An 11,924-nucleotide genomic window follows, 5' to 3' on the forward strand; every position below is an offset into this window, starting at 1 on the left:
TGACCCCTAACTGACCTCTTCCATGCACATTTGTAGGAGAAAACCAGCGCCCTCAGTCTCAGCAACGTCGCCGGAGTCTTCTACATTCTCGTCGGGGGTCTTGGTTTGGCCATGCTGGTGGCTTTGATTGAGTTCTGTTACAAGTCGAGAGCCGAGGCGAAACGCATGAAGGTGGCAAAGAATGCACAGAATATTAACCCAACTTCCTCGCAGAATTCACAGAATTTTGCAACTTATAAGGAAGGTTACAACGTATATGGAATCGAAAGTGTTAAAATTTAGGGGGTAGGAACGAGGCTCTAATCCAAATTTCTAAGTGCACGCTGTAGCTTCATTGTTACGTCCTTAAGCTATTAAATGAGGAAGGCCAAGGATGCATACTGTATATTGTTGATGTGTTTCCTTCCACTTTGTTTTCCCTGTCTGCAACTAACATAATGAGCCCTTCTTTACTGCAAGGTAGCTCTCTCACACACTCATTCTCTCTCTCTCTTTCACTTTTGTTGAATGTGGAACTTCCTGATATAATTGTGCTTAATTATTTGTAGTCAACTTTTATATTATTATTTTTTTGTTGTTGTTGTTGTTACTTTTAACATTTGTTTGCATTTGCAAGAAACTTTGAGAAAGTAGCTTAAAAGAGATTTGGGCTCCGAATTTCCTCTCACTAATATCAGTACATGGAAGATGAGAGTCGGGTCCAGTCTCAAGTACTGAACTGAGGTAACATGTTGTTTTCTTTGTCTTTCTCACTTCCTTAAGATGATCTTGAATGATACCATGAGGAACAAGGCGAGGCTGTCAATTACAGGAAGTACTGGAGAAAATGGACGTGTTATGACTCCAGAATTTCCAAAAGCAGTGCATGCAGTACCTTACGTGAGTTCTGGCATGGGAATGAATGTCAGTGTGACTGATCTCTTGTGATTGATAAGAACCTTTTGAGTGCCTTACACAATGGTTTTCTTGTGCGTTAATTGTCAAGAGTGGTGAGAGGCATCCAGTATCTTGAAGACTTTTCCGTCAGCCAAGAATTCTTATATTTGTGGAGTTCATCTTGAATAGCTAATGAATGCTTAGTACAAAAAACAAAACCCACAAGCATCATTTTCTACACCAGTCTGAGATGAAGGTCGACTGACATGCACAGCTAATATGGAAGTACTGTATTCTATTTGAAATCGTTGTACAGACAAACACACCCGTTTCTGCAGTCACCATTGTCAGTTCTCTGGTTCATACTGACTTAAGCACACTTGACATCAATTGCATCAAGATGTGACATGTTTTATAAGAAAAGAAAAACATTTAAAATGAAAAAAAATATTTTTAGGTATTTTCAAAACAAACTGGCTTTTAAATAAATTTGCTTCCATAATGGTTGGAAATGATGAAACAAGAACTTAAACCTGCAGGAAGTGGAAATTTAACAATAACAGCAACAAAGTCTAGATGTCGGTTCCATGTTTTTCAAAGCCAAATATGTAAATGTTGGGGAGGAAAATACAGAAAATAAATGATCAAAATCTTGTAATTTAATATTGTTCTTAAAAATTTACTTAATATCCTATTCTTTAACAGTTGGTGTTAATATCAAATTACTTGGCAATGCTTGACATTTGAAATAAACTTTTTTCTATGGTTTTATTTGCAAGTGGTCCACTTAATTTTGCTAGCCACACCTTGCTTTATCAAAGATTTAAAATGTAAAAGGACACTGTCAAGGTTGTTTGAAGACCCAACTATTCCCTTGATTTAAAATATTTTGTTTCTTTTGGAACACAGACTCGGCAATAAAATGTAGATCTTTATTTTAGGCCTTTATTTTAAGCCTCTTCACATATTTTGATGTGATGGCCAAAAGGTTAATATATTTAGCGGCATCCTTGAGAGATGGTTCACATGTTTACAGTACAGTTTCCATCTCTGTTTTAAGATGGTAGTTCATCCTTTGAATTTGGGAAGAATAAAAATGGCCAGAAAAACCAGAGATTATGCAGACTGGTGGGTATTAATCATGCTATTCTGGTAGGATGACATAACCCAAACAGACTTTATAGAATTCAGGGATATTCTGCACTGAAATTATATAAAATTTAGATACACATTAGCAACCTTCAGCATCATGTCATAAGAATAAATATAAATGGTATAAAAACTGAAATTTGTAGCTGTATCTGTCTATCTTTAGAAAATCCAAGACCACCAGCTTTTTAAAATCACCAGCCAATAGCCAACAGCCTTCCCCAAAAGGAAGCAGAATTAAAGTTTCCAGAAGCAGATCAGAAATGAAAGTTTTCCTTTAAAAAGTACCTTGACAATGTTCCTTTATTATGAATTTCATAACAGCCCTTAGTTTTAAGTTATAATTATTGTATTTGTAACAATAAATGGATTTAACTGAATGATATTTACAGTGAGTGCTTTTCAGGGTTTGTTTTAAGTGATTCAGCTTACCTTTCTGTTGGGACAACTTCAGGTACCCAGACCTACAAGCAAAAGAAATATTATTCCCTAGGAATGGTGCTGTTACCTTCCTCCAATTGCAAAAAGGTCTATCCATTATGATAATTTATATTGCTTCAGCCTTCTGCTGTGAACTGAATGGTGCAGATTTGACAGAAGATCTTTCCTTTCTTTGGGATCTTTCCTTTCTTTGGGTTTCCCACAGCTTTAAGTGCTTATTTACTTTAACGTTTATTTTAACAGATTTCAATGCTTATTTATGTTAACATTATTAAGAGAAACACTACTCTGTAAATCTACTGCAGATTTTAAATCCCTTCCTTTTCTTACAGGCTAGTATAGGGTTTATCATCAACACTCGTGCACACAGAATTTGTTAATTGTGAGAGATCTGTGTGCTAACACCTTGTGGTAATTCACCCTCAAATAGCAATCTCCCACTTCTCAGGAGTTTATGGTGTTGTAATCTACTTTTACCTTGTCTACATCTAATCAGAAATGTGAATGCCCCTGTTTGCACACAGGATGTTAAATATGTCCAGTGCAGTAGTCAATCATAATTCTATTTGTATGGTACTCCCAGCCACTTTCCTTTTTGAAAAATAAAACAACAACATTCCACTCCTGCATACAATTGAAATTTATTTTATTGTAGCTCTGGGCCTACTTTTCTTTAAAGTGTAGTGCAGAAATATTCCTTTGTCAAGCCTGAACTAATGTATATATAGGAAGTAATGTAAAGTTATATTTTCATGTTTTTATACTGACTAACATGATGGGAATACACAATGTCTGGATATTTCAATGACCAATAATGTTGATTGGGTAATACCACATCTCATTTTTAAAACAAGGTAATCATAATTTAATATCCATGTTACAGTACACTGGTATATTGCTATATAAAGTATTCTGTGTGCAATTAAGTGGAAAAAGTAGCGAAGAATGATGACAGCTGTCTAAGGTTTTTTTAAAAAAATTCATTTTATAGAACACTGTTATGGAACAGCCACAATGTTTATGAACTAATTCTTGTATAAATTTCAAAATGTCCTTTACTGTACCCTTTTGTTTACAACATATGGCATCTTTATTTCTGCTTTATTAAGTGGGTATCAGTACAAAGCTGGTAATACACTTTTAATGGCTTCTGAAGCCAGGATCATTTCCAATTTCTCATGTGTACTTATATGAAAGAAAATGCTTCTGATTTTATTTTTAAATCTAACACATGATGGCTTTTCTGGAGTGTTGTACAAATTTCAACCATACATAAAACTTGTTCTTTTTTTAAAAAAAGTGAATAACTTTAAAGTGTTTTGCTTAGTATTATTTATATCTGGTTCTTACTCAACGATACAAGTTTTGATAAACTTCATAAAAGAGAAAGGGAGAAAAAATGTACCTAAAGAAGAATTTTTCCAGTTGGATTTTTCGCAAGGGAAATTCCCATGGAAATATTGGTTCATGCAAGCAAGAAAGTGTAACGGTTTTTAATATATGCTTGAGACCAGGAGTGTTCTGTATTTTGGAATGTTTTGGAATATTTGCATATACAGAATGAGATACCTTGGGGATGAGACCCAAGTCTAAACACGAACTTTATTTATATTTCTATATGTTTTATATACACTCTATACACATAGCCTGAATGTAATTTTAAACAATATTTTAATAATTTTATGTACCATCATAAAGCAAAGGTGAAACTGTCTCACCAGAATACCTGTATCAGCTGTTAAACAAGAGCAACAACAAACAATGACAGGCTTTCAGTCCCCACCTACGATGCTGTGCACACTTTGATTTTATATTTTTTATGTGAGAAGAAACATCAGAAGCACTTGAGGGAACTGGAAATGGGTCCTCTAAGGTTAGGGTTGCCAAGTCCCTCTTTGCCACCGGTGGGAGGTTTTTTGGGGGTGGAGCCTGAGGAAGGCGGAGTTTGGAGAGGGGAGAGACTTCAATGCCATAGAGTCCAATTGCCAAAGCGGCCATTTTCTCCAGGTGAACTGATCTCCATCAGCTGGAGATCAGTTGTAATAGCAGGAGATCTCCAGCTAGTACCTGGAGGTTGGCAACCCTATTTGGAAGTCCTCTGGGGTTGAGGAGACATTCTTGCGGATGGCTTTTTAAAACGTTTCCTTCAGAGTTATCTGCCTCATTAACAACGGCTTTTGTCTTAGAAGTCTCTTTGATTTTATAAACTGACATGACTTCTTGTGCTGTTATGAATTCACGCTACTCAAGTCCTTCAATAAGCCCATCACACATTTTCACATTTGTCAGCTCAAAACCTCTGGTTTTTGGGTCATTCCACATTTTGGATGTTCGGTACCATAATAACTTCATAGTACTGCGTATAACCCTCGTGTTAGAGGGCACGTCACAGTTGTGCAGAAGAAAAGTGAGATTTGGTAGGTATTTAAAGATAAACGTTAATTGTGAAGCTCAACATTAATTGTGCAGCTCTTATTCATACTCCCAAAATATTAAAAAGTAATTTTAAGTTTAAACAAGTGAATGCTTAAACTGAAACAGATATTTACAGTGATGCATCAGTTTTCACAGATTAGCATGGTGTGAATTAGTCTAAAATATACTCTTTGGATTTATAGATTCGATAAGCACTGCTTACTTCAAAGATATGCCATTCTTGGTATTAAGAGTGAAGATACCTTTTCTAGATCAAAAGGACTAAGGTACAGATACACCTGGGTTTGGTGGAGCTCAGGTGTGGGTACGCATTGTTTGTAGGGTATATTTATTAATTTATTAAAATATTTTTATCCAGCCTTTCCCCCATGGCTCAAGGCAACTTTCAAACTCAAATTTAAAACATGCAATAACCCTCAGATAATCTGTCCTCCTAGAAAAATGCCTGCAGCCAACATCCCGTTAAGTGTCCTTGCAAACAAAATAGCCTTGTAGTGCCTCCAAAATACCTCTGGAGATGGCTGCCCCCTCACCTCCTCAGGGAGCCCATGCCATAACATGGGAGCTACAATGGAAAGAAACACAGGCTCTAGTTGATGCCAATTAGGCCACGCTAAGCTGGGAAGAGCTAGGAGGTGCCAGCTGAAAACTGCAACTGAAGACGGCATATGGGAGGACATGGTCCTTTAGATAAATGAGTACTAGTCATGAAGTACTTCAAAGGCCAAACCCAGCACTTTGAATTGAACTCTGATGCAAATGGGCAGCCAATGTAGATGTTTTAAAATAGGTTTTAAAATGTGTTCCCATCGGCTAGCCCCTGACAATAATCAGGCTGCTGCATTCTGAATCGGCTTCGGATTCCAAGTTTTCCTCAAGGGCAGTCCATTGTAGAGTGCATTTTAATAATCCAACTGGGATGTTACAAAAGCATGGATTAGTGTGGCCAGGTTGGCTGGGTCTAAGGAGAGAGGAGATGGCAGACAAGATACAGGTGATGGAAAGCCCTCTTGGCCACTGCTTTCCAAACAAGGCTGGGTCCATGAGACCCAAGCTCTTAACTTGCTCTGCACATATGTTAGATTTTTGGACTAGGACCTGGAAGACCCAGGTTCAAATCCACATTGTGCCATGGAAGATTACTGGGCAAGTTGACATTGGACTAGTCACTCTCTTTCTGAACCTAACCTACCTCACAGGGTTGCTGTTGAGTAGATAAAATGGTGGAGGGAAGAATGTAGTTCTGGGCTCCCACTGCGGAGAAAAGCAGGTATAAACAAACAAACAAATAAACTAGGACAGCTGTTTACTGTAAACAACTGGAATGTTCCTTTCTGGTGACATCCAAGTACCATACAGTGCTCAATAATTCTTGTCCAGCCAGTTCTCACTGGGTACTATGTTCTTACGCTAGGCCAAGCTGATACATCCGTGCAGCTCTGATCAATGGTATTGAATTTTTAATAGTTCTGTATACATGGACATTATAGGGACACACTTCAGTTCAAACTTTTTAATTATGTGAAATAAACATATGTATAAAATACATGTATTTATTTTTATCTGTTTTCTGCATCAAATTGCCTTCAGATCAAAGACTTCTATAAAACCTAGGCTATTTTATATACCTATGATGTTGAAGGATTTTTTCCCCCTGCCAAAGTTCTTTCTGGAACAGTCCCATCGCACTAGGTTAGACTGTTTGTGTAATGTTCTTTTAGGTCAATGAAAATGGATTTCATAATACACTGGTAACAGTGTGCCTAGAATGTTTGACTCATATGAATAAATATCTGTTTGTATAGCTTGTAGTATGAAAACAATCATGCTTTCTTCTGTAACTGAGTGATAGTGTAATAAGATGTGATTTCCTTAGTGTTAAGAAAACGTTTTAAAGAAACTGTTGATTGGTCCAGAAGATGAGTTGAGATCTTAACCGTATCTGATTGCTTTAATGCTATAATGACATCAAAATCATGCCACTGGAACGATTTCCTCTGGGCTATTGAGATCGTTAAAATGATCCTGTGAGAACTTTTATAAGAAACTATTGGCCCCAGAGCTTATAGAAGTGCCTAGCCTAAATTGTGAAACTGGCCAGCATTTCACCTGCTCACCCACTCCCAATGAAGCAGTTGGGTGATGCCATCAGACTGAAGGCCTTGCCAGCTGAGAGAAGGCCTCCAATGTGCCTGGCAAAGATGGAGACAGCAGGGGGGGGGAAGGTGGGGAACACTCCCAACCCAGCAGGGAATAGTAGGGACTGAGGCAGGCTGCCAGGCTGGGCTGGGGGGCAGGAATGATGGAGGTGGGGAGGTATGCTAGGGTTGCCAGGTCCCTCTTTACCACTGGTGAGAGGTTTTTGGGGTGGAGCCTGAAGAGGGTGGGGTTTGGGGAGGGGAGGGACTTCAATGCCATAAAGTCCAATTGCCAAAGCAACCATTTTCTCCAGGTGATCTCCATCGGCTGGAGATCAGTTGTAATAGCAAACCAAGGGTATGGGCCTGGGGGTTGTATAAAAGAAAGCTTTCAAGCCAGGCTGAGGAGGAAGAATGGACTGGGCCCTTGTGGTGAGACAGAGAATGAGTGAGCCAGACCAGGGAAGGAAGAAGGAAGAAGACCTGGGTTCTGGACCCACCCGCCCCAGTTCTGAGACTGGTAGGGAAGCCAGCCCAGCCCCAACCAGAACTGTGGAGGATGGGAAACCCATCCTCACACCTTGTATTACTGTACAAATATGTACAGTGCTGCACCTATGCACAATTCTTCTTTCTAGTAGGATTGGCTGTTATTTTAGTATCATTTGGATTCCATCTAAACTGCACTGGACATAGTTTATGAACTCGGCTCCATAGTTTAGCAATTAGTTGCTGTACCTGATCCATTTTGCACCAAAGCTAATAGAAAAACCAACTCCATTGGTGAAAATGCTGATGCTAACAATTCATTTTGGGTATACATATTTTGTTCGCAGCATGGATCAGGAACTCTTTAGCCCTTTCCGTCTGCCAAATTCAACAGCGTCTGGAACATTCTCTGCCTATTTATAAAATGTCCTTGCAACTTGCTTTTCATTCCTAATAGGGTTTGAACAAGAGAGACCTGCTGTCTTTCTCAGCTTTTACCTATTATTCTATAAAGAACACCACTGCTTTTTCACAGTTTGATCGCAAAATGCAAGCAGCATCCACAAACACTCAAAAAGGTCCATTTTTTTCAATACACTAAAAATCCTTCATGTAGGTCTGCACATTCTCACATGGCTTGCCATGTCTGTCCCTTCCCCCATCTCCCCCATCTGCCATTCCAGTTTCAAAACACTTGCTTTCCTCTATTCCCTTGAACCTACTTGGTGGGAGGCAGGGTTGGCTTGCCCTACTCATTTTACCTTCCTGACTCTCAAATGCTTGTGTTAATGGAGTGTTTTAAATTGGACCGTAAACATTCTTTCTTGCACTACAGTCAGGAACTGTAGTTTAAGCCAGTAACTTCTTTGCCTGTGCTGACAACTATGAATGCTGCCGAATGACTGATGCCATCAACTGCACAGGTGCTAAAGCAACACAGACTTTCAAAATGTGGCTATTTACTTGTACATTGCCATCACATTATGATCCTGGAGGATCTATCACTCCAGCAAGTCAGTCAATGGCGTATGCATGAGCTGTGGCTATTGAGGCAGCCATCATGTGGAATGCCGCAATTGCATGGACACAAAAACATTCAAAACGGCTTATTTTGAATTGTGGAAAACATCATCAGCGCAATCATTTGAGATGCTGAACTTGAAGGAAAACTGGCGTTGTGAACAAGGTAAATTTTATTTACAGATGCCTTATGTATTAAAATTGAATTATACCTGTTCTTCCATCTTCAATGGATAGTATTGATGACAATGGATAATATTGATGAATTATACCTGTTCTTCCATCTTCAATGGATAGTATTGATGACAGACCACCAGATTTATTTTAGCACTAAAGTCAGTGGGCTTAGAAGTGTGTAACTCTGCTTAACGTTGCATGCAAGACAGCAATCCTAAACAGGTCTACTTTGAAGTAAGACTCATTTTATTCACTGGTGTTTACTCCCAGGAATTTGTTTCGAGGATTGCACTCTAACAGTGCAATCCCATGCAGAGTTCCTGAAGTAATTCTGCATACAACTGCAACTGTAATTTTTGGGAGCACAGCATCAATCAAATTTCTGCAAGTTTTTCCCCACTGGGATGCAATTTCAAGAAGATTCAAAAGCATTTGAAACCACAGGAATGATTCTATAACATTCTCAGTGCAAATGTTAACAGGATAGCAGCTAGAAGATATTTGAATTCTCAAAAGAAGTGGTGGACAGCACAATCCTGAGGTCCAGGACTTGTGCCACGGCTGGTCGCAGTGCAATTATGGCGCCGCTAAGCTGCTCCCAATGGAGCCATCGTGAAAATGGAGAGTTTTTTTTTTTTTTTACTAATTTAAACATTGCCGCCACACCAGCATGGAGAAGTGGCAGGGAGGGGCGGGCTGATGGACAGGGCAGCTGTGGCCAATCAAGGGGCTGTAAAAACGGGGGTGGAGAGAGCCAGCTGAACCAGCCCAGGGGAGGAGATGACTTCAGAACTAGAAATTGGGGTCTTTTTTTATTACGGTGGCATTTTATCCAACATGACCAGCCAGAAGCCTGAAGCATGAAATAGCTACCGCCCTGGCCCCTTTTGCAGATGCCCCCCCCCATGAAGGCCAAACTCTGTGGCCTTATCTCAGTCTAACCCTTCATTAGCATTCTCAAATGTGGCCAAGGATCATGTGAGCTGCATGGCCCCTGCAGGCCTCCGTATTGCTAGACCCCCTGAAATTGACCACCTTAGCTTCCCATTGCCTTTCAAGGCTTAAGGTACCTGGGAACCTATCCTGGCTGGCTGTTCTTCCTCCTTAACCCTCCCCTGCATAGTGACCCATCTGTCTCTCCCAGCAACCAGGACCCATAGAGGCCATCCCCGCTGAGCCCCCAATCTATTTTACATGTTTGCCCACCCTTGATCTGGGTCTCCCTGTCCCTCTGCACAGTGGTCCCAGCCCCTCCTACCACTGTACTGTCTGCATGGATTTCACCCTGCAAGAGCTCCAGGCATTGTTTGCACTCTAGGCTGTGTTCCCCCAGTTCTGGGGCAGAAAACCTGCCCCCCCAAGGTCTGTCCATGCTGACGAGCCACCATCATTTAGAAGAAGTGCTCCATCAGCTCCGCAGCCAGGTTTAAGAATCTGCTCTGTCAATAAGTCTGCATCTACACACACACACACACAGAGAGAGAGAGACACACACACACACAATGCCCCTTCAAAAAAAACAGAGTTGGAAAAACACAGTTGGGGTACCGTATATACTCACGTATAAGCCAAGTTTTTCAGCCCAAAAAAAGGGCTGAAAAAGCCCAACTCGGCTTATACGTGGGTCAATACGGTACGTGGAGGGAGGGGGGACTTGCTGCCGCTGCCCGCGCACCTTCCCTGCGGCCTGGGAGCGGCCTGCGGGGCCTTCTGTGCTCAGGGAGGGGGCCGCCGCTGCCTGCCCGCGCGCCTTCCCTGCGGCGGTTTCTTTCCCCCCACCCCATCCCACCCCACCCCACCCCAGCGCACCTTCTGCACGTCGGCGGCGGTTTCATCCCCACCACCTCCCCACCCCATCCCAGCGCGCCTTCTGTGCAGCGGCGGTGGCGGCGGTTTCTTTCCCCCACCCCATCCCAGCCCAGCGTGCCTTCTGCGCGGCGGCGGTTTCTTCCCCCCCCATCCCACCCCATCCTATCCCAGCGTGCCTTCTGCACGTCGGCGGCGGTTTCTTCCCCACCACCTCCCCACCCCATCCCAGCGCGCCTTCTGCACGGCGGTGGCGGTTTCTTTCCCCCCACCCCATCCCATCCCAGCGTGCCTTCTGCGCGGCGGCGGTTTCTTCCCCCCCCATCCCACCCCATCCTATCCCAGCATGCCTTCTGCGCGGCAGTGGTAGCGGTGGTTTCTCACACTGTTTGCTTTACAAATGAAATGCAGCTCTTTTCTAGGCTTAAAACACTGTTCAGTTTCTTACAGGCTCCAGAGACTGTAAGGTAAAAGGTAAAGGTAGTCCCCTGTGCGAGCACTGGGTCATTCTTGACCCATGGGGCGACGTCACATCCCAACATTTACTAGACAGACTATGTTTACGGGGTGGTTTGCCAGTGCCTTCCCCAGTCATCTTCCCTTTACCCCTAGCAAGGTGGGTACTCATTTTCCCGACCTCGGAAGGATGGAAGGCTGAGTCAACCTTGAGCCGGCTGCCTGAAACTGACTCCCGTCGGGATCGAACTCAGGTTGTGAGCAGAGCTTTTGACTGCAGTACTGCAGCTTACCACTCTGCGCCACGGGGCTCTCCAGAGACTCTAACACTTGCAGTATTTTTGATTTGGGGTATTGTCTCACATGATTTGGGGTGTTGTCCGTTGTCATAGCTACTGGTGTCCAGGCTATAATAAAATACTTCTGAATCTCAAAAGATAATTATATACTTAAAGAAGATACCTGTAGAATAGTAAGGAATTATAATTTATTAATAGTAGCTAGGACCTAAAACAGCCTCCTTAGGATCCAAAATGCCCCTGAATGGTGATTAAGAACTACTTTCCCTGCTCCATATAACAAAAAAAAAAAAAAACACCTGAATTTGAAAATTCCATGTTTCAAAAATGGTTTGCCATGTGGCATGGTGGTGGTGGGATTTGGATACTATTAATAAAAGCCAAACGCCTTCTTAGGAGTGCATAATCAGCTGTGTTGATTTTTGGATTCCATCAAAAACATTATTTTCATGGGGACAATATAAGAAACAGTATGGGGATTACAAATCTGCACATCACAAAATGTGTCCTGCAGTTGCCGGTAAAGCCCTTCACCAGTTATTACTGCCAACCACTGTTGTGGGGTAGGGAAGGGAAACCTAATCTTATCTATAACCACTGAGTGTAGCAATAGAAGCAGTGGGCATCTTAATCAGTA

The 11,924-nt window shown here is 41.7% G+C and overlaps 1 protein-coding gene across 5 annotated transcripts in view; it reads left to right on the plus strand.

Annotated features, from left to right (window-relative positions):
- GRIA2 (glutamate ionotropic receptor AMPA type subunit 2) overlaps positions 1-1,647 on the plus strand; it is a 102,801-nt gene extending 101,154 nt beyond the window's left edge. For 2 of the 5 annotated variants that reach the window (XM_056855695.1, XM_056855696.1), the window contains exons 15-16: positions 37-285; positions 763-1,647. In XM_056855695.1, coding sequence (XP_056711673.1) covers positions 37-282 — 246 coding nt within the window. In that variant the 3' untranslated portion in view covers positions 283-285; positions 763-1,647. Of the gene's footprint in view, positions 1-36; positions 482-762 lie in introns of those variants that run through there. The other 3 variants (XM_056855699.1, XR_008933511.1, XM_056855697.1) reach the window with 3 other exon arrangements.
- The last annotated feature ends 10,277 nt before the right edge of the window (positions 1,648-11,924 follow it).

This window comes from Euleptes europaea, chromosome 9 (genome assembly GCF_029931775.1).
Source record: "Euleptes europaea isolate rEulEur1 chromosome 9, rEulEur1.hap1, whole genome shotgun sequence".
Classification (NCBI taxonomy): Eukaryota; Metazoa; Chordata; class Lepidosauria; order Squamata; family Sphaerodactylidae; genus Euleptes; species Euleptes europaea.